The 24,105-nt window shown below is 36.5% G+C and overlaps 1 protein-coding gene across 12 annotated transcripts in view; it reads right to left on the bottom strand.

The window, feature by feature from the left end:
* sick (sickie) overlaps window positions 1-24,105 on the bottom strand; it is a 1,061,378-nt gene that overhangs the window by 283,353 nt on the left and 753,920 nt on the right. For all 12 annotated transcript variants that reach the window (XM_083119471.1, XM_083119472.1, XM_083119464.1 and 9 more), the window contains 6 exons: window positions 23,443-23,572; window positions 21,476-21,645; window positions 19,217-19,325; window positions 16,737-17,946; window positions 15,120-15,300; window positions 5,913-6,083 (listed from right to left, as the gene is read on the bottom strand). In XM_083119471.1, coding sequence (XP_082975597.1) covers window positions 5,913-6,083; window positions 15,120-15,300; window positions 16,737-17,946; window positions 19,217-19,325; window positions 21,476-21,645; window positions 23,443-23,572 — 1,971 coding nt within the window. The remainder of the gene's footprint in view (window positions 1-5,912; window positions 6,084-15,119; window positions 15,301-16,736; window positions 17,947-19,216; window positions 19,326-21,475; window positions 21,646-23,442; window positions 23,573-24,105) is intronic.

Genomic DNA, 24,105 nt, shown 5'->3' with positions numbered 1-24,105 from the left:
AAGAAGGCTAGAGAGTTAGTTAGTTATATGTAAAATTATCTACCTGGCAAAAACAATATGGAATACAAAAATTTTCATGGCTATACTTCAGACTGTTTAAGAAGCTGTGTTATTACAATAGCAGACATTTTAAATTGTGGTCATTATTCTTGTTTGTGCATGTAAAGAATAATAATTCTCATATTTCAAAGAAATTAAACCAAAAATCTGATCTCATAAAATTTCCTGTTTTCTCCTTCACATAAAATTCTTAAATTTCTCTGCTCCATGAGAATACCCTTGGAGTGCGCTGCTGGCAACAAAGCTTAACACATGAAATTTTGACAGAGGTACAATCTACATTATTCAAAGTGTAAAAGTATAACACACTTTCATAGTTCGTATAACATGAAGATTGATGAATATATTATTTACCTCATTAAGAAAACTGAAATAGGAGTTTCATTTCTTCATTTTTATTAGTTTCTATTACCGAAAATCAAAACCTGCAATTTTCAACCTGATCATGGTGAAATCAATGCAGAACAATGGGAATATATCCATCCCCTTCTATTTTTATAATGAACCCATTCTCGGGACTATCCAACAACAGTTGCTATTTTTGGAGAGACAATATACAAATCAACCATCCAGGCCTGGGACAGTCGTGGAAGGGTGATGTTTGGATGGTGATAGTGGGCATGTGGTGGCTGCGCGCATTGTACATCCAGCAGAAATGCTGGAAAGAGCAGCTAGACTCAAGAGACCTTTCTGAAATCCAGGAGACTAATAAAAATGTTGCCCACTATCTTCCAAAATCTGTCTCTAACAGCACCAATATTTGGAGATTGAGTTGGGTTTGGTTTATTTCAAAATTCCCTTCCCTAATATTGCTTCACTTTATTGTCTCCAAGTTTCAATGAAAATGCAAACTTTCCTGTTTACTGATACATTGAATTACTGGGTTCTACATCACCATATGTGTCATTTCAATTAAGGCATACAACAAATATTTCAGCACATCGAGTCTCATCACAGGTTTTTGAGACCAGAGTCTGCTACTTCTTTGAAAGTTAACTCCCCAATTTTCATCATGATTCAGGGTCAACATTGAAATTTTGGAGCACTCACCAGGATCACACCTGAGACTGCTTGCACCAAAGGCAAGTTTGCTATCCATTTGGATATTCAGAATTCATTCATATCATTCATTATCTCTGCCTTAACGGACAGGTATTTCACTGCAAGCTACAGGCTTCCCATCTTACACTTTACACTTAAAGTCAGCATAAGATCCACTTAATTTCATAATTATCATCTGACATCATCTTTTTCTTCTTTCCTGGATACTTTTCCCATTAACCATATATCCCTAAATACCTCCAAAAATATATATTTTGGCTGGATGGACTAGTCTGTCCACTCTACAGAAAACAAACAAACAAAAAAAAAAAGCCCTTGACAAATAAATGTTACTTTAGCTGCATCTTTTGTCATAATGGTATGGAGACAATTCCTTAATGAATATTACTTATTTCCAATAAAACAAAACATGCAGAATTCAAACAAAGATATGCACCAGGAAAATATGTGGAAGTAATTAAAATACAAATATTGTCAGAAATGAAGTTGAGTATAAATGACTTGATCTTGATTGCTTCAGAAATATTGATGTAATAATTATCTTCTTAGCATTGTTTGTACTATGTGTGATGCTGATAACATTTAATGTTCAGATCAAACAGGCATATTCATATAAATTTAAGGCTACAAGACTTTATAGCCTGTGTTTATGACCTTGTATCTGTCTGTACACATTACTCAATTGCTCCCAAAGCCTGTCTCTTTCTGTTAAGTCTAGCAAAAACTATGGCAGCTGGACACACTGAGCTCTGGCGGAAGCACATTCTTTTAGAGGTTTCTTCCTTTTTCATTTTTTTATCATTGAAACAAACAAAATGGGTACGAGAGTGGGGAAATAAAGAGGCCAGAAATAATTGATGGCTACAATAAGCATAGGTGAGCAGTAGATACGGCTGACAAAGCTTTACCCACCCCTGCTCACAGGAAACAAATGGCAATCTTCAGTAGTTTCATTATTTCACAGAAATATGTCACAGAAGGTTAATATAATAACAGAAAATCATTACATATTTTAAACTGTCCTTGGTTTATCAAATAAATTTACTTCCATTGATTTTGGGACTTGTTTAATTTAAATGTCCTGCCAGGAATTGGCGGCATTTAAATGCTTCTCTGCCAGGCAAAGTTAATGCAAGGAAGTCTACATGAAACACTTTCAAAACAAAAAATTTCAAAACACTTCCAATAATGAAAAGGTTTTCTCGGTATATTAACCAGGTGATTTCCGGACAGGCTTCTGAGCTTTCGAGAGCTAATGTCACTATCATCTTGAGGGATTGAAGTGCCGAGATGTGTTAGATGTTATGTATTTACTGTTGGAGGAGTCTGGTGTAGGTGGCAGGCCAATCTGGTGTTCTTTCTCCAACATAAGCACTCCCAGTCGACTATTTTTAACCATGCTGGTCCCTGTTGAGGTTCTCCTTTTCTCCGTGGATGATTATTGCTTCTTTGATGATGCAGTTCCAGTAATGGGATGACTTATTGATGATCTTGGTGGTTGTGAAGTCAATTCTATGGCTCCACCTGAATGGAATATTCTGCTAACTCTTGATTTTTCACGATGAACATTCTTAATGTAGATGCTGGCATTTTCTTTGCAATGTTGTTTGATTGTCCTTCCCAGGGGCGGCCGGTCATAAGGACGATACGGACGCCGCACTGCTGTGTGCAACAGCAAGTGAACAAACATTACATTAACATTTATATGTTAGCTTTTACATTGTCTGAATTGCAAATATTCCATTGCCTATAGATCGTTGGTTAGTCGGTTCTGTATTCATTCTTCCGCGACAATTGCAAAGTTGCACGTCACCGTGCGGATGAATACGGAACTTCGAGAGAAATCTGGGGGGCACCGTCCTCCCACTTTACGAGACGTAGAGCATTCTCAGGTGCGGTGCGAGAGGTAAAAGGCGAGGGAACTGAGGGAATAACATGCGCGGGATCTCTGGCTGGGAGGACGGAGGGTTTGTCCTCCGAAACCCACCCCCTAGGCAAAACTGGCCCTCTCTCCGGAGAATGGTAAACAATGAAGAGTTGCCAGAAGCAATGAAGTTAACGTAAGAAAGAAAATTACCAACCGTTGAAAAAAAATATTCTGTATTCCATAATCTTATTCATTTATGACAAGAGTAGAGCAATAAATAACGCAATTTCCAACGAGGAAAGAAAATGTCTAACTGAAAAAGTACAGACTCTTGCATAAAAGTAAAGTGCTCCCCTGTGCATAGCACCATGCCATGAAGGCGTATAGGGGGTATGGGGGTAACGCAGACTCTTGCATGATTTTTGTTATTTATAGTCGCTTTTTGCTACTTTTCGATAATCAAGACAATGAGGATGAGTGATGGTATAATTAAATTGATGGAAGGGCACTCACAAAGAACACACATACCCATGCCGGGATTCGAACCCAGGAGCCCTGGCTTTGTAATGCGGTATGCTAGCCACGGAAGTCGGCTATAGATTCTTGTTACATGCAAAATTATCGTGTAGCTATATGCATTGTATTTTTTCTGAATTTAGTGAAAAGTACATTTGGATTACAATGATGTGGAGTACATCATGTAGATTTAAATACATGTCTTGATTAGCACGTTTGAAAAAAATCCTGATAATGTGACAAAGTTCTCCAATTTCTTTTCAAGGCGGATGTTAAATAAATTAAAAACTCGTGATCTAATCTCACCAAGAGTCGCTACATGAACCTGTAAACTACAAATTTCTTAAAATTTGGCAAAATTGTCTGGCAACCCCGAAGCAATAAAACGACTCTTCGTTTTCCATGGAAAAATGAAGTGAAGCTTTTTCGGTAGTTGTGCATTTGTAGCGATGAACAGTGTGTAGAAATTGTTGGTGCGAAGTTTTTCTACCAGAAGTTCTGGATGAAAAAATAAACAAAAAATCTAGTCCAAATTTGAATCTAGAACAAGTGTCAAAGAAGGGAGGTCGTGAGTTCACTCGCAAATTTCGCGTTGAAGGACAGAAGGATGAATTTCAGTTACAAGCACATCTGAAGATTTCTGGTAAGTTTGAAGTTTTTACTTTAGAGCTTCTGGTAACTCAGATATCACCTTTCCAGTGAGATATTTATTTTGGTGCCCTATTTCACATATCAATTAGTCATGTTGGACAGGAGACATTTTCTGTGTAACTTTTTACTAGAAATTTTCACGATCAATGCACGTCAATATTCATCATTGTGGTTATCAAGTTGTGTAAAAATTAATATCCCTTCTTCTGAATTTTCCACTCTGTTAAACGACTATATCTGTTAGAATTCTATTTCTTCTTCCATCTTCTTCGCATTACTGTTAAATAATTATTAACTTAAACGTGTAAAACATGATATTCGGTGAACACGAACGTATCAATTTCTTATCACGTTGCCTGTTATACGAAATTCATCATTTAAACTCGCATTACTAGTAGAGCAAATTTGTGCCAAACCCCCGTGGTGGAGTGGTTAGCATATCGCGCTACGACGCCAGGGATACTGTGTTCGAATCCTGGCCTGGGCATGGATTTTGTGAGTGTCCATTCATTAATTTCATCATATCACTCATCCCCATCTTCGCAAATTAGCCAAATGTGGCACAAAAGGCGAAGTAATATAAAGCAAATCAATCAATCCACTATAATTTCTTAATCTCCAACAAATCAATAGAGCAAATTTGTGAGCTTTCGCCCCTCCACTTTGGATCACCACGAGCCGCCACTGGTCCTTCCCGTTTGCCCAATCTAGGCTTTACCGTAGGTACAGATGATACATAAGCCACAGGTGTCTTCTGTCCTAAGTCATCCTTAGGATTACAAAGTCAGCTTCCGAGTTTGGTGACTGTTTGTGGATAGTCTTGATGTTGTGCTTCCAAAGAGGCATGATTTCCAGTGTATGAGATGATGGATGACTATCTTCTTCTGCTCTTAGTTGTCTGGGTTGTCCAGGTTTGTTTGTTTGTTTGTTGTTCTTCTTGTGCATTATGTAGTCTCTCTCTCTCTCTCTAGTGTCTTGATGATGCATTCAGATTATCCATTCTGTGTGAAAACTGTGCGCAGATTACTTATTTAATCTTGAATGTGCTCTGTGTCACTGATGGAGATAGCTCAATGAAACAATGTGCAGAGTACCATTGATCACTGAAAACTCTTGGCTGACATCCCAGAAAATATCTCCATCATTTGCTGCCAGGAAAGCTACAAGCAACGTTCAAAGGAATTGTACAAGATTGACTCCATAACTTTCTTCCCCAGATTTTTGAAACAATCATTATGATGTACCAAATGAAAGTAAATTTAAATTGAATAACAAGAGGAAGGAAGAAATAGTTTTCTCGGGATATCAGCCAAGTGATTCCCGGATAGGCTTCCAAGCTTTCGAGAGTTAACATCACTCTCATCTTCAGGGATTGAAGTCAAGATGAGAGTGATGTTAGCTCTCGAAAGCTCGGAAGCCTATCCAGAAATCACCTGGCTGATATCCCGAGAAAACTTCTTCATCATTCACTGCAAGGAAAGCTTCAAGAATTACTTCAAGAGGAAGGAAACCCACTGCATTATTTAGTGAAATTTTAGAAGATTCGCATGGGAGAAGATGGGGGCAAACATTTTAGGGACAAGACAAAGAAAAACCCTTTCCTCTATGTTAAACACACAAAGAAAAATGAAGATGAAAAAGAAAATAAGTTTACATTACAGTTTCAATAGTTCAAATACAGCTGTGTTTCACATAATATTCAGGTCATATTCTACATGGATTAGATGAACATGTTTAATTGTGTGTCAACTCTTACCTGCAGATATATCAATGGCATCTATATCACTGTAATCAGGATCAATGTAGTTCCCATCAGCCATCCCTCGTTTTATGTTTTGTATCATGCGAAGAGATTCGTGTGTATTGTAATATGGTCTAGTGAAGGTCAGGCACTTGTTGTTACCTCCAACAGTTTCTGTCTGGTAACCTGTTGAGGAAGCACATGGGAACTCAAGTCAGGGATCACAGAGGGTTAGTGTCATGCTCATACAGACTTATAACCTTAGGATAAAATGCCTTAAACTTCCCTTGATTGCACACTAATAGAACAGTTTTCAATTAACATGCAGATCATAATTGAAAAAAAAATTACATTAAAAAATTCAGATATAGGAACATTTTGCAGGCAAATTTTCATATAGTGCAGTAGTTTCACATAAAAATACAGCCAGAAACACTGTACAGGGGCAAGATTAGTTGAAAAGATTTAAAATTTCATGCTCAAAGATGTAGAAAGTATTATGGGTTAGTGGCAGGAGAAGCTTGTCACAAAATATGTTTAGTTTAAGATATAACTCAGTAGTTACATTTTCAAATATTCTATTTCATGTTTGGTTTCTTTAAATGCATCATGAAAGGAGGTACACAAACCGAACAAAATCCACACCATTTTTGTTGTTTTCTGCCACTTTTTGCTAATTGAAATGACAAAGATGATAGATTAAATTTATGAAGGGAGACTCTCAAACTCCCATGCTTGAACAAAAAATGGGAATTTCAGTGATCACATCAAGAGTCAAGCATTTAACATACTCAACCACTGAGCTGGCGACTTGTATGTATTTACATGACTTAATACATGGGGACATGATGTCCATGTATCTGTGTATACTGCCCTTGCAGAAGTAGTTGTGTTCTAGTTGGTAGAGCCATCTGACTACCATTTAAAAAAAAATGAATATGTGCATTCTCCGTTAAAATTAAAGCTTGGGTGTTAAAAGAATGTTGCCAGTTATAATGAAAACATTTTAATAAAGTTACATTTTTTAACATCAGCAGCACTGTAAAACTGTATTTGCCTCCCACATCCCAGAGGAATAGTTTTAAATCATCTGTACATGCATGTTAAAATGTATTATCTTTTATTTAAAGATTACCCACAAAATTCATATATGTTCAAGCTTACATTACAGGCCTGCTAAGGCTTGCCTTTACTGGCTATTCACATAACTTTCAATCATTTGCTCATAAAATAAGGACACATAGGTCACTACATAAACACAGAATCTGCGGATGTATTCCACAATTTTAGAATACTATTATTAAAGCATCCTCGTGTACCAGTAATTATTATTTAATGAACAGGTATGAAGAAATTAAAATGTGTAGTACATGAGTGGTACTCTTTACTTTACCCTCAGTCACCTGTATTCTCATAGTAGCACAGATGTCCTATATGCGGCACTCAAGTGCCACCCTATCAAAACCAACGTTTTTTACATGATTTTGATGCAACTCGATGTTGAATTACATTAGCACTTAATGGAAATCAGGCGAAATATATATGAATGAAAACAGGTCCATTTTGGACATTTTTACGTATTAGCTATTATACGTAATGGAAATAAACTAGGAAAATTAGAGAAAGTGTCTCATAGAATTACAAGCTTAGACTTTTGAAGCAATTCACCAAAATATTATTCTAAAAATAATTAAAACTTTGCCACATAATGAAGAAACTAAAAGATGAACTCGCCATTCACAAATTTTCCAAAGAATTTCAACGTGTTTTTCAAAACAAATTGAAATCGTATAACTTTTCTGAGCTTAGAAAGTAACAATTTATTCCAAAATTCTCAGTCAAAATCTTACTGACTCGCAGAAAATGCAATCAAATGTGTAAAACATAACTCGGAAGAAACTTACAAAATATTTTTTAAATGTTCAAATCTCAATATGTTTCTCCTACGTTTATGAGACATACGTAAAAAAAGACATACCCTACAGATTCAAATAAAAGGAACCGAATGTTGTCACTTTTCAATATCGTTATTTTGACAACTCTGACATTTCGTATGGGTACTGCAATGGTTTCTGCATACAAATAATTTTCATTTCGAACAATGTACCATCATTTTATTCTTTTTATTTCCGCCAAATTCATGACTGGAGTTCTATGATTTAAGGTAGGAAACATTCCTGCGCTCGGTACCAAGTGCTGCTAAAGGGCGTGGTCACTTCAGTGGCATATAAACAACTGAAAAAATGCCAGAAAAAAGGCACAAAAGATCCTATGTTTTTGTGGGAATAGTGTAGATAGGTTTACCTAGTGCTTTCCCGACCATTATTGTGCTGGTGAGGAAAATAATTCAAAATTTAAAAAAATGCGGCACCCAGTGCCGCTGAGTGGGTTATAGAGGGTTAAAATCACTGATCAAATTTATTAAAGTGTCATGTGCAAAACATAATTTTAATTTTTCTATTGATCGCATCTGCACAACTAGAACATTTCCATGTCTAAGCTCATAGACTGAGTTTGAGAAATGTTCCCTAAGGCAAGAAATTCATCACACTGCTGTCGTAATTACAAGAAGATATCTGTTACCACCATTTAGAACCTTGCCACATGGGGCTAGTTAACTCAGGAGAAAATTGTTGCTGCTGTGGATTTATTATTCAGGTATGCATTATTAAGATTTAGCATGCAAAATTAATTGAGCATAATCCACTGTTACTTTAACCAGCGGCAGCTTGTAACTTTTCAAAGATGAATGCTACAGGAAGATGTTGTTTCTTGTATTTACACCCCCCCCACCACACCCCTAGCCCACACACATACACTCACTCACTTGGAACCGCTAGCCTAGGAATATCTCCCCCCCCCCCCAAGGGTGACTGGAATTGTAGGGACGGAATAAACTACGTGGGTCGTTCAATATATAAGTTTCCGTATGCTGTAAAAAATTTTATTTTCAAGATACATTAGAAAACTATACATAGATGTGTAGGAGGATTCTTCCTCACTTCTCCACATAATCCCCATAGAGGTTCAGGAATTTGTCCCACCGTTGCACCAATTTGTCCATACCCTTTGCAAGAAAATCAGGGCTCTGGCTATTGAGCACTATTCTCACATTCCTCTTCACGTCTTCATCTGTTTCGAAACGGTAACCTTGCAATTCAGACTAACACCAGAAAAAGATGGAAATCACTAGGTGCTAAATCTGGGCTCTATGGAAGGTGGGGCAGCCATTCCCACCCCAATTCTTCAATTTTGTGTTGTGTTTGCACTGCTGACAAGGGCGAGTGTTATCGTCAAGAAGAATGACACCAGCTGACAGGAGACCTGGTCGCTTATGTCGAATTGCGTTTCTCAGTTTATCCAATGTTTGACAATAACGGTCAGCATTAATTGTTCTTCCTCCCGCGTTTTCCGAACAAGCATTTACTTTTCGCCCTTGAGCGCATGCGCCTTCACGTCTGATAACGAATCGATTGTTGTTCCTTGTAGACGAAGAATGGCGCTTGTCAACCATGTGCATCTTTTTAATGGCATTGCTTTATACAATATTTTATAGCACAGGGAAACTTATATATTGAACGTCCCTAGTATAAAATATTTTGCAATCCCTGCTTTCAACATTCATTTTGAAAGCTATTCAAATACAAGAATGGTAATCGGGAAATAATTTTAAGGGGGTGTTTGCATTGAACACTTTAATTTCAGAGTTCTTTACTGCTTTCATCTGAAACTCAAAATTTCAAGATGGGACGTAACCTCCATAAACTCCCCCACTCCAACCTCCCATACCTCACTGCTTGGAACAACAAAGCACAACTGATCCTTCACATTGACTGCTTCACATGCTACATGCTTGACAATAACTACACGAAAAAAAATTTGTGTCTGAATCTGTAAAGCTATCCGCCAACTTTCTTCTTATACTAAGATGACAACACTTACTGTGCTGTGGATCTGTATAGCATGTTAGCAGACAGTTTTCTCGAGCTGAGACCCTACCTCCCCGTAAAAACCGAGGGGCATTCAGGCACCTCAGGAGGTGGCGAAAACGCAAAGAAAACATGCTATGAAGCCAGTAGCCCAGTATTGTACAGGATGGCTCAATAAGTCACTTAACACCCCCAGTACAAGGCCACTGCAGCGTGCAACATGGAAATGGTAATGACCAATCGTTATCAGGCCAAGGGGGAACCACATTGACGCCACCCACATGGTCGGCGGCCATCTTGATGTCCGCCATCTTGAATTCAACTTCAGAATTTTAAATGGGAAGGGGGTCGTGTGACATATCAAAATGGGCTAGAATTTCACGAGAAATGTAATGGTGAAGGTTTTTTCGACGTATCTTTCACCAGTAAAACGTTATGACTGAATTCTTGTACCAATTAGCTCCTTTTCGAGGTGTTAGAAAAATGCCTTAAAATTTGTTTAGCGCATCGGTAATGCATCAAGATCAAAGTGACGTCTAGGGAGAGAAGTTCGCATGGCATTGCACACGATTTTAATCGGATACATCCATGAAGAGCTGCGCATTATGAATGGTTGTCGCGAACAATTTACAGTGTGATGCTTCCATTGAATTAAAAGTCCTTCACAGTGACAAGGCTGATGTTTATGTTCAGAAGGAAGTTTATAAACAGAATATTCGATGCTTTTTATCTGATAACCCATTTTCGACAGATCAAAGCTGAATGGTTAGTGTTGGTAAGTTAATGGTGTGGCCTGCTGTGTGAAACACGATTGGTTAGTCAATTTTCCATCAACATCAAGGGAACCTTAAATGCTTAGGGCTAATTGGATTTGTTAAATAAACAGTTTTTTTCATCCTTGCTTATGGAAGAAGGTACTTTTTACAGAGTTTTTTCAATAGGGAAGAACACCAGAACACTTATGGGAACGTTATGAACCTGTTTTTGTCCAAAGTTAGTTATCAGATGACAAGGATCACATATTCTGTTTATGAACTTCCTTATGAACATAAACATTAGCCTTGTCACTGTGAAGGACTTTTAATTCAATGGAAGCGTCACACTGTAAATTGTTCGCGACAACCATTCATAATGCGAAGCTCTTCATGCATGTATCAGATTAAAATCGTGTGCAATGGCATGCGAACTTCTCTCCCTAGACGTCACTTTGACCTCGATGCATTACCGATGCGCTAAACAAATTTTAAGGCATTTTACTAACACCTCGAAAAGGAGCTAATTGGTACAAGAATTCAGTCATAACTTTTTACTGGTGAAAGATACAACGAAAAAACTTCACCATTGCATTTCTCGTGAAATTCTAGCCCATTTTGATATGTCGCACGACCCCCTTCCCATTTAAAATTCTGAAGTTGAATTCAAGATGGCGGACATCAAGATGGCCGCCGACCATGTGGGTGGCGTCAATGTGGTTCCCCCTTGGCCAGGCAATGATTGGTCATCGCCATTTTCACATTCCATGCCGCAGTGGCCTTGTACTGAGGGTGTTAAGTGACTTATTGAGCCACCCTGTAGTTTAACAGCATGCGGGAAATTCATAGCGTGCTGCAAATTTTTGAGCCACTTAACGTGGGAAGTCACTTCAGTGTTTTACTAAACTTTTTAAATCTCTGAAATTTGTCCCTTTCTTTCTTTTCATCTTAGCAAATTGAGTAACGTGCTATAGCAGTGTAGCATGTATTAAGCAGCCGCCACTGATTTTACACTTTACCTATTCTAACACTACATATTGAGAGACTCATCTTGTTGTCAGGTTAACTTTTGACTTTTTGCCAATAATGGAAATCAAACATATGAAGGTGGTTATCAGACCCACTGTTAAGAAACATGAGGCCCTGTTGAACAATATTTGTGGGGCCATTACACTGTTAATAGTAAAAATATAGACAACTTTCATTTGTCTAAAATTCTACACTAAAACCAACATGGTTACGAGTGTAAAATTTCAACTCAACTTTGGTGTCTCTCAGCTTCAACACAAAGAATCATATTATCGTGCCATAGCCCTCTTGAGCAATAGTTTATGACAGGAATTTGGTGAACAGATGTGTCACTGTTTCTTGGTAAATTCTGACTGGTGGCATGATGCATACTTGCCAAAAAAGTACACATAGTTGTCTGTAACAAAAAATGCAACTGTGCTACAAGGAAAATTTCTTTCACAACATATTGCACACCAATAATGTTGATTGTTGGTTGCTGTCATGTATTGTGGTACCTGTTTGCAATTGGTTTCCTTTTTGTGTTTTAGGTATGCTGATTATCGCTAATAAAGGTTGCTTTTAATTTGATTTTCTTCTTTCTATTTGATAATCATCGCTTTTGCACAAGAAATGAATGAATGTAATTCGGAAGACCAATGCTCTGTGCAGCGACATGTATTGCACACCTCTAATGGTGCCACTGGTGTTTCATACCACATCAGTAGTACTGCAAAAATATAAGTTTAAATGATAAAAAAAAGGGGTGGGGTTGATCTGAAGGCAAAAAACGTGCTATCTCAAAACATAGTGTTGGAATAGGTAAAATAATGTCCAATTAAAACTGTACACTAATAAAGAACCCACACTCAGACAATTAGTAGCAACAATCTTCCTTGAAAGTCACGCTGAACCTTTGGTCTGCACCAGCAATATTATCAAAAATTTCTCTCCCTTCAGAAAACCATTGATATTACAAATTCTGAAAAAAATTGGATTTGTGTAGAATCCTTCTAGAACATTCATGTGAATCTTGATGTAGTTTACTTTTACCGGTAGTAACGATAGAAAAAACTTGTGATGTGAAAAAATCTATCACAAAAATCTAGATAACAGTGGAAGCAAGCCACATTAAGATTCACTTCAATGCTACAGAAGGAATTCTAAATAGACGTAATTTTCCAAAACTTGGGATACCACAGTGGTTTTTCAAAAGGACGGGAATTTTCGAAAACGACTTTGCTGTTGCAGACCAAACATCCAGTGCAGCCTTAATAATTGCTACAGCAAGTATGTTACAGAAAAAACAGAAAGGCTGTATTTGGCATCCTTGTGATATATGCACAATTAGTAGCAAGCACAATTCTCAAAGGAAAAGTGTACATACAATCTGCATACTGTATCATAATCAATACTGTAATTCTAACAGTATTTGTCAAGAGAAAATAATGTTTTTATTGTAAGCAAAAGTTAATGAAGGGTGCATTATGCTATTTATCGATACCCTGAACTAGAAAGAGGGGGCCATTAAGAAAAATAATGTTAAAATTTTGAGAGAAAACTTAAAGAGCACAGTTATATCACCAATTTTGATCAAGACTGACGACAATTAAACATTTTTAGGCAGTAACTCGCAATGTGAATGTGATTGGAAAAACCCTTACTTACTCCTTACATATTCTAGTGGTACATTTACATTAAAAAAAATACCTTAAGAAGAAAACTGGCAATAAACCAATGGCATTGGTATCACCGTGGTATTTATGCAAATGATGCGAGAAAAGAGGAGAAATAAAATGTAATAGTGAATGTGACAAGTAGCTGTAGTAACACACAACTTGGAAAAGGATCCTACATGTGGGATGATAGCAACTCTAAAACATGTAGCACACAAAAGAAACTTCATAACTGACTTACCAATGTATTAACATCCTTGCAACTCAAATGAAAGATGAGCAATAATCAAGGTCTACAGCATGTTTTGTTTCCACATGTGTACTGCATTTTCAAAGAAAGAAGTTAACACAAATTAGCGTTGAGACCAAGATCACAGTTTTTGAGACTCAGTCCTGCCATCTAGGCTTGTTTCCAACACCATCTCACAAAATATTCAGTGTTGGGAGGCAGTATGTGGATGTTATGGTCACTTTGAAACATTCATTGAAGTTTTCATCAAGTGTATGAACAAACACTGGTAATCTAGAGGCTGGTCTATATAATAAAGATTGATTGGGTGTCCTACCACATAAGTGTGTTGCAACAGATCAGAATATATGACATTGGGGAGGGTTCTTCAGTTACCCTTTTTAGTAAAGGAGTTTTTGCCTTTCAAAGTCTGAATGTTAATGTAAAGAAATGGTGAAGACAACTCTGTCCTGTGTCTGGGTGATGCTGTTCATGTGGAAGTGCGACTGGAAGAGTGTGATTTATTTTTCAGAGAACTGGGAAGATAAAAATAGGAATTCTTTCTTGTCATGTCAATATTTCTTTCTGTGATGGCATGGATGCATTTTGTGACTAGATTACTGAGGTAGCCTTGTTTTATTAAAGTATTTTACAGCTGACTACTTTCATGACTCCATAATTACTGAATGTGCACATTGCTCTGTAATCTATAAATACTATAAAATACAAACAGTGCTTATAATCTTGAAGGTACTAAATGCATTGTGTCTGAATTTTCAAAACTTCACATTCTTTCTCATGGCAAAATTCTAGTGGCTGCTATTTACCTAGTATAGTCTATAGATGTTGATTTCCTGAATTCCTGACTACTTACAGCCCATATTAAAATCAATAAAAAATAAATTTAAAAATGTCCATTGTTACTTTGCTTGTATGGAAAGTTTTGGGTTTCAATATCAGGTACCCAGGCAGCATTTGAAATCATCTAAGAACTATATTATACATTAGAACTTCTATAGAGCATATGTGTAGAGTTTTGAAAGATTGTAAATACTATCTTTACTTTATAGCAGTGATTTCCAAAGTGTACGCCGCTGCACCCTGATATGTTCCAATATTTCACTGAAATTCAATCAATGTAATGATTGTTCCAAATATGTACTTATTTAGTAATTTACACATAAAATGTTTCCGAATTTAAAATATGTATTTAATTTTTAACTTAAGGCAAGCAACCTAGCCACACCAACTGAGCATTGCAAGTGTTAGATAGGCCTACATTCTGACTTGGGCACCGTGGAAAAATCTTGAAATAGTAAGGGCACCATGAAACAAAAATGTTTGGGAACCCCTGCTTTAGAGCATATGTGATGTAATAGAGGAATTTATCTCCAATTGTACTGAGTATGACATCTCGTTTCTTTGGTTGGTTGGGGTGCTAGCAGTGGCAGCAAAATAATTCATCAGTCAGTAGTAATTTTCTCAGTGTCTCTCTTTCCTTCCATAAATATAAACTTACCAGTCCATCTTTCCTTGTTTTACATATGCACTTATGTGGTTACAGGTAAAATACACGAAGCACTAAAAATCTGTAAAATCTAAACAATAATAACTAAGTAAATAAGTACCTATTCGAGGAACATGAACACTGGGAGCTAAGTTACGGCTGGATAAACCAAGGCCTCTTGTGTAACCAAACTGAGAAGCTCGAAGCAGTGGCTGCATTGGCTTTACATTCATTACAACTTCCTCCTCTTCTCCAAAAGTTGTTTCCCTTACCACATTAGGATGAGTTTCGTGGGTAATCACCTATGCGAGAGAAAAACATATTGAGTATGCACGGTAATATTAACTATACCTAACACAATTCTGTATTTGCATTAAACATTGAACTACATATTACTGTTATTAAAAACTTCCAAATATTGACAACTTGCATTCAAATTCAGAAAGTCAGTTCTTAAAGTTTCATAAATCTTAATTATTAATATAAAACACATCTCATTTGACATAATTCCTATTCCCTCTTTGCATTCTGAAGAAAAATATCTATTCTGTAGATGCTAATTCACATTCTCAATCCAAAATAAGATAAAAGAAAAAGTAAATACCATTAATATTGCTCTGATTTTAGAAAAAGTGTTCTCAGGTTACCAGTAAGACTAATTCAGTATTAGGCTCCAGGTGTTTGAGCACATACATTGCTCTCATCAGCAGCGATCATCATCATCCCTGATGATTATAGCAATGTATGTACTCAAAAAGTTGGATGCTAATGTTTAATTAACTTGGTTGGTAACCTGAGGACACTTGTTTTATCACATTGCCAGGAAAAGTACAATTCCAAGCTTAATTATATTGTTTATCCAGTGACATCAAGTGAAACGCATGCTTTGTGTACATTCTACAATTCCATATTCAAAGGAGAAAATTCAAGTAAAAATAGTGATGCACTATTTTGCTATATCTAAGATCATAGTAGTAACACAGGAGAGTTTCTGATTGACCAGGGCTATAAAATCAATTCTAAAAAAGAATTCTACGTGTGTGATCTATACATATATTGGCATATGCAAGATTAATTTTACAGTGCAATCAAACACTGTAATAGATTTCTTTGGTTTGTTGTGAACAGTGTTAATTACAAAAATGTTAGCTTTAACCATGAAAGTAGGCTACTATCTTTGAATTATGTAGAAAGGAGGTGTGAGGATAATTTCCAATAAGCTACCTGCTCAATTCACAATTCTCTGATTTGTATTATGGATGTAGCTTCTTATTTGCATCAAGAGACATTGAATAGTAAAACAGTAACCATGTACCTGAATAGGTTTTAAAATGCTCTGTGATAAAACAGAAGATAGATATTTTGGACCGGGTCTTGAGCTTCATCCTTTTGGTTACCACAACTCACCCACCTCCTTGTTTTGATGTATAGCAAGCAAAAGCATGTAGAAATTGCAATAGTATTGTCATCCTTTTTGAAATTACATAGTGAACCCAGGTGAGAAGACTTTAAAAGTCAATTCTGATATATACAATTGCTCATGTTTATGTTGGGCAAAGGACAACTAATTTCTGAATTCAAATATTGACATAGTGCTGCAAAACGACTGAGTGAGGTAAACAAAATTGGGTAAAAAGAAAGATAGCTGGTCAAAGTCTCACACGTATAAAATTGAACTAAAGAATTAAATATTTTGTCAGCCACTTGGAATTTGGTCTACGGACAAGTAAACCCTTACCTTATCGCCACTGTCAAAGGTAGTTTCCATTTTGGTGCAAGTAATAGGACTTCTGATATGGTCGCTGATGACATCCGACCCTTTTGATTTGCTGATATCACTTCCACTCTCAGAGCTTGGCCGATATATGACACTACTTTCAGATGAGTTTGAATTGGACTGGCCTGTAGAATTGGAATGACTTGATTCGCTGATGTTCGATCCACTTTCACTTAAAGGCACACTATCCTTCTCTCTTTCCTTGTCCTTCTGGTGGGTTAGGTTGATTGTGCTTGGCATGGGGGAGACCATCGCAACACTAATATTGCTTCCCGTTTCATCCTTGTTTCTTCCCAACTGTTTCTGCCTTGGCAAGGAACTGCTGGAGCTGTTATTGCAAGAGTCTAAAGATATTTTGTAATTGTCAACATCACTATCTTCATTTTTGCAAGGACTTGTGGGTTTGTTTTGCATAGTTCTAGCATATTGTGTCTGAGAATTCTTCTGGACCATGCGATTACTATTGTCTTTGGTAAAGCTGTTGTTATTGATGGCAGTGTTCGACACAGGACTCGTTTGCTTGTCTTCTTTTGACACTTTGGTGGTACCTTTCACGGCTGCCGTCGGTTTCGGGATCCCGCTACCGACGCCAGGTATTTGAGTCATTTGAGGATTAGCCATGTTTGCTGGCTGGTTTTGAGCATTTACCAAGGGGGGAATTTCACTTAAATTGTCTTTTGAGTTTGGAGCTTTGGCAGGAAGATGCGAATTGCTATTCCGCGATTTTGTCTTGGCTTCCGTTTTAGGAATCAAACTGGAAACTTTTGACTGTTTTATAGGGTTATCCACCTCTAACACAGGGGCATACGACACTTTTTCACTGTACTTGTCATTTTTGTGCACTTTCTTCTCGGACTCGTTATTGTTTTTAGTTCTGTCATCTTTATGCTTTGCATCCACTTCACCTTTTTCTCTCACCTCTTTATTATAGTCCCTTGTCTCTTTGCCACTATTATTTGCACTTTTATTTTGCTTTGGAGAAGACTTGTTGCCATCTTCCTTTCGACCCGTCTTGGGAGAATTCTGCTTCCCTTCCTTGGAGTTGCTCACGCCCTTTCCAAACTTGTTCCGGAAGCCCTTTGAAGAGGCCTTTGGACTTGTGCTATCAGTGATTGTGTTGGTGGAAGACAATACAGGGCTACTTTCCCTTGTTTCATTAGATGCAATTGAACTGAAAATAAAAGGATTTTCATTACTTTCATATATACACAAAAATAACCAACATTTATCTAACATAATATTGAAACACAGAATGTAATCATTTTGTACATGGAGTCCTTATTCCATGTGTTTTTCCTAAAACTGCAAATGTAAACTTGATGTAAGAAACAAATTATAAATCTATGATAGTTCTTCCATAGTTCTGCTATTGAATTAACTAATTCCAATCCCACCTTAAATTTTAAACGATTTTTAATTTATACTTATATATTGCATTTTTCTGTTGAAAAACAGTCCACAATATTACTACAATAAAACATGTGGTAAATATCTATAATGCTATTACAATCAAATTATTCACTTAACCAGAGTTGTTATAACAATATAATTACTTGTGTGTGGCAAATGCCTATTTGTAATTTATTATTTCAATGCCTAATTTAATGTTTATATCTTTTGCTCCTTCATAGGTTAAATACTCAGGAACTATCTACGTAAACATGAAATTCTTTTACATCACGTATTGCAATTAGGGCTGAGTTAATACAGTATCAGTATTGATCCAATACCAGTAATATTAGTTCAAATTTAATTGTCAATACCAGTCCATACTTTTATAGAAACTGGATATTTCAAGAGGATTTTCAAGTATCACGAAACATTTCATTGAGTCTAATTATGCAAACTTCATCATTGTATTTAATATTGCACCACCATTATGAGCAAAACTGAACTTCACCATTAAATGACAGTTATTTTTAATATTTCTATTATTTTGTATGTAATTTGTTGATTTTTTTTTAATGAACCCTAGTGGATTGATGTGGCATAATTGCACTGGAATACCTATACATATATATTAATATTCAGTATTGGTGAATCATTAAGAGCTTGATAACAAACGTGTAAAGTGGTCAATACAGAACAATGAATTCTTGGGATCCATATCATCAAAAGTGATATTTATATTAATGGGATTGGTTGTCCCTCTTCACCAGAAGTCTTCTTTTTTCTCAAAATAATGAAAATAATTTTCACAATATTCCTACAAGAATTATTCTTTTAATTGATTTATTTGGTGATAAATTTCTTATATGTGGATTGGAATGGCAAAATGGGGAATATTACACTTTTTAAAAATGCTTTAAAATGATAGTAAGTTTGGATGAATATTTTCATAATCTTATTTCCTACTTTGAAACTTCTGAAAAATATGAGTTTAAACAAACGCCACGCCATCCCCTGAGTTAAATTCTAGCTATGGGCATCTTTATACATACCTAGAACATGGCTTTGCATCACTACACAAGCTTGTAGAAGAATCGCTACGTTCCGACCTTGCTGAACTAAAACCGCTGGAACTGGAAGTTCTCTTTGAAACTCCTGTACCTGGAAATACAAGAGTAGGCTTAATATTTTTGACCCAAAATAACGATGAATTCCACATACTCCTAATTTTAGAAAGAGATACCAATCACAAGGAGATGGGGTTCTACTATTGATGGAAATTTTAGTGTGAGAAATATAAACTGATAGTTCTCTGAATGTTAGTGACAATGGTTCTACATTAGCATGCAATTGTAACACCATTAAGCCTTGTTTCCATGATTATGAAAAACTAAATATACACAAACATGTTTGTATATATATATATAATGCCCTTTTTTTGTGTATCTTGTTACTTTTGTACTTGATACAGAGTCTGATGAAGACCTTGCTAGAAGGTTGAAACGTTACGTTTAGTTTATGTTTTTAATAAAATAAATTACTCCCTTGGTCAGCATATTTAGTTTTTCATTAGCATGCAATGTTAATTGGACATTATCCATTTTCTAGTCCTATACACTATACTTATTCTGACACTGTGTTTCGAAAGAGCACCTCTTCTTTGTCATCAGGTAAAATTTATTTTGCCGGTGGTAAGAATCGAAGCTATGACAGAACTGTGATTTTACTACAAATCTGTTGCATCGATCAATTACTCCATGTTAAAGCGTCTTTCGTAGGTTCGATTCTCACCGCCGGCAAATGAAATTTCACCTGAAGAAGTCGTGATCTCTTTGAATGAAGTGTTAGAATAAGTATAATTGAAAGCACTAGACAATGTATAATGTCATTAACATTGCATGCAAATATAAACTGGTAAACTTATTTCAGAAATGACTAAGATTGATTTATCTTGTTTTCAAAGTGTAGAACTAAAGTAAGAAAATTATGCATGATTTATGAATTTACTTCCAGATTCCCTAGCATGCATGCACACAGAGACAGAGAAAGAGAAGAGTAAACATTGGTACTGTAAGTCTGGGGTTTCACTTCTGCAGTGGGTCCAATAGTCAGGATTTGCAAGGAATTCCAGATCTAATTAGCATGAAGGCGTCAGAGCTATAATTAGTACTGTCTAGTGCCTACAAGTTTGAAGTTGTACTTTCAAGATCACTGTCTTCATTTGGTTCTGTCAAACAGTGGCCGCACCAAGGGTGGGTCAGAGTGAGCCAGAGTTGCACTAACAGCATCCAGATAAGTCCAGAAATAAGCACTTTTAATACACGACCAAAATTTCCAGTCTGTTTGGGAACCCAAAAATCAGGACGTCATTCCCGAAGTAGAGATTGGGACAGTTTGGCACACCCTTAGTTTCAAGTTCTTCAAGGAACAAAAAAATCCTTCAATTTTTTGTTTCTCCATGAGACACACTATCTAAATACAAATTTATGTGATGCCCAAAATGTGGGGCATGTCTCGAAGAAAGAAAACGTCTGGCACTCAAGTGGTGGTGGTGGGGGGGGGGGTAAGAAAATGTTAATCAAGCATCTCCCTACATACTGCATTGTTTCGATGTTGATCCATACAAGCATCTCTCCGGACCTTGCATCCCCCAGCTAATGACTACAGCCCAAAATTTCAAGTCTAGTGATGAGTATAACAGGCATGGACGTTTGGAACGGGGCAAGGGGGGGGCCGCGGGCCCCCTTGGAAAATGAATGTCCACCTGAAAATTATATATTTCACACATAATTTCATTTCAGCCACAGTAATTTATGTTAATTATTATAAATACGTTGAAAGAACATGATAATTTCAGACTGAAATAGTGTTTTTTGAGGGGGCATCACTATTATGGGGGAAAATATGCCTCCTTTGCCACCCCGGAAAAAGTATTACCTTGCTTGCCCCTCCCTGGAAAAAATCCTGCGGACGACCATTATAACAGGGACTATGGGCGTCCGGAAGAGGGCAAGGGAGCACGCCCCCTATGGAACACGAATTATATACTTTACACGTATAATTTCATTTCAGTCAACCAATAACTTAACATAACTTCAAACTGAAGTTCTTTTAAAAGGGGGGTAATGCTATTATTGAATAATTATGCCTAGTTTGGTTCCCACCTACAAAAAAATCCTGCGAACGTCCATGACAAAGCCCTTGATATAACTTGCAGGAACACATTCCCATCTGGCATGGCATTTTAGTTAGTGCAACCCCCTCAGAAAATCGAAACTTTCATTAGGTGAAGAGAGGCTCAATCCACTTACCTCCTTTGCTCCTTTCGTTTTTCTCCTTTGAGTTGAAGAATTTGAACTTATCCAGCATAGAGTTCTTCCCCTGCTGAGTTGGGGTGGCGCTGTAAGGGCTGTTGAGACTTGGCGCCGGGGTTCTGACGGACGTCCGACTGCCAGCCGACTGAACACCGCCCACTCCGTTCCTGACAAACAAAGAAAAAAAAACATTAGCATTTTTGCTGACATTTATCACAAAGTCTTTGGACTTCTTTCCAAAACAGATACACTAAAACATGGAAAAAATTAAATACCAATTATGCATGTTAGAGTTTACTTTCCTCAGCAAGGAAATTCAATATCAAGCCCAGAATTTGAAATATGTAACGCCTTTAACAGCGAGGAACAGAACACCTTTCAACACGCCACAAAAACTCTCCAATAGTAAGAGTTTAGGAATCGTTTAACGAGTTATTCTTAGTGCATGATTTGGACATATTTTTCGATTCATTGTAATGATATTAGGCGCAACATTTTGTAAAAAAATTATAATTTATTGGATTTGACAGTAAATGAGTTTTAACTGTATATTAATGTTGTCACACTTTCATAAATTTTAACATTATTTTACGTATTAACATTATTGTTAAGATTTGTGTATATTATTAACATTATTTTTGTGTATATTATGTTCAACATAAATTGGACTTCGGTCCTGTGATGAAGAAATAAATAAATGAAATAAATGTAATGAGATGAAATATGCATATAGGTCGAAGGACTGACTGGTCATAGGGTTAGTCTAGGATTGCTATATTTCATAAGTGAAAATCCGGGACACTGTTGACCGGAAGCTTGTTAGGGGGGGGGGGACAAACTTGTTGTATGCAACTTAATTATTATGTACAGACCAGTACAGATCCATTATGTTATTCCTTACACTTCTTAATAATAATAATTTATAATAATAAACAAACAGCTTACTATACAATGGAATAGAAATTGAAGAGAAATTCAGCGTTGCTTGCAGACAGCGGCGCCATCGTGTCAAATATCTTCGCATCACCTTCTTGTAACTCGATTAACTCTTGTATTATCGAGAGCGAACGGTTGAATGTATAGTTAGATTGTTTTGTAAAATGATTATTTTAAAATTACGTCCACGCATTTAAATAGAAATATATTTCAGGAAAGTATGTATAGTCTTAATCATTTCTTCTTTCGCACCCGATTCCAGGACATTTATGCGTCCCGAAAAAAACTATTCGGGACACCGGGACAAATTATATCAGTCCGGGACTGTCGGGCCATATAGCAATCCTAGGTTAGTCCCAAGACTCAAAACAATCAGCAACATAACTATGTAACTAGAATATCTAGTGTTTCTCTAAATAAATAAATAAATAAAATAGGAGAAGCGTGAGATTTAACATTTCGTACACACACACATGTAGAAATAATACTCAAGTAGGACCCAAAAACTATCGCTGCGATGACAGCGTCTGTGAAAATTTATGTGTACCACTACTAATAATAATAGGCATAAAGTTATAATCAGGAACTTTGCTTTTCATCAGCTGGAGCTAACAACTTTTTGGAATTCAATAAATAATGCATGAAAATGTTTGATATTAATTTATTTGGTAGGAAGGTTGTTTTTATACAAATTGTACTTAACTAGAAGCTAGATGATGAAAAGATGCTGTTATTATCTCTATTCATACATCATCTTTTTACCTGTTTCTGTAATAATAATTAATTATTAATAGCATTAGTAATAGACACATTAATCGTATTAGCCTTGTAATTATAAGCTTTTATTTTTATTATTATTACACGTGATACACCTGGTTCGGGCCTTTACGAAATCTGTCCACCATGGGCCCCTCCCAATAATATAAAGTCAACGACGCGTATGATGCCATCTTTATTTATGCATCATCTTGCAGAAATGTTTATAAATCAGAAGTTGCAGACTACCTGAACTGAAATGTTTAACTCACCTGTTGCCTGTCAGGTGCTTCTCGTTGAGGGAACTCCTGGCACTGCGAGGAGTGGGAATGAAGGACTGTGCTGCTGGGGCAGGACTTGTAGACCGAGAGCTGCTGGCCGATGCAGATTTCAGAGGGCCACCTGCAAAACAAACAACGCAAGATTACATCACATCCATTATGAGCCACGGCAATACTTTTTCTATCTGTAGCAACAACTGCTTCCTGGACATCTGCTTATAATCAACACACATGTGCATTATCTCTCGCTTATACAAGTACGTGATACACACACATTCAGGACTCCTGAATCAGTAGACAATATAACTAAGTGGAAGAGAATTTGTTTGATTTGATTTTAGTTCTAGTAGTTTCTCGATAAGAAATATTAGTGAACGTAAAGGATGACCGAAAGGGGAGGGTGTCGAACAGGTCCGTCGACCACATGGAAATTGGCATAGTTACTTTCAAATTACAAAACAAAAAAAAATCAGAAATCTTGTATATTCATTGTTAATAACACACAAAGTTCAGTTACTTAGCATTCGAACAGAATAACGAAGTAAAAAATGTGTTAAATCAAAAAAATAGTATAAAATACATTTTCATATTCTTCGATTTAATAAACTGTTTCACAGATTTAAAAGCCCCAAAACTTAAAGTTTTATGTGACAT

The sequence above is a fragment of the Lepisma saccharinum genome, chromosome 3 (genome assembly GCF_977018435.1).
Source record: "Lepisma saccharinum chromosome 3, izLepSacc3.1, whole genome shotgun sequence".
In the NCBI taxonomy this organism is placed as follows: domain Eukaryota; kingdom Metazoa; phylum Arthropoda; class Insecta; order Zygentoma; family Lepismatidae; genus Lepisma; species Lepisma saccharinum.
The sequence above is the reverse complement of the archived record's forward strand: the minus strand, read 5'-3'. Positions and strand labels throughout refer to the sequence as shown.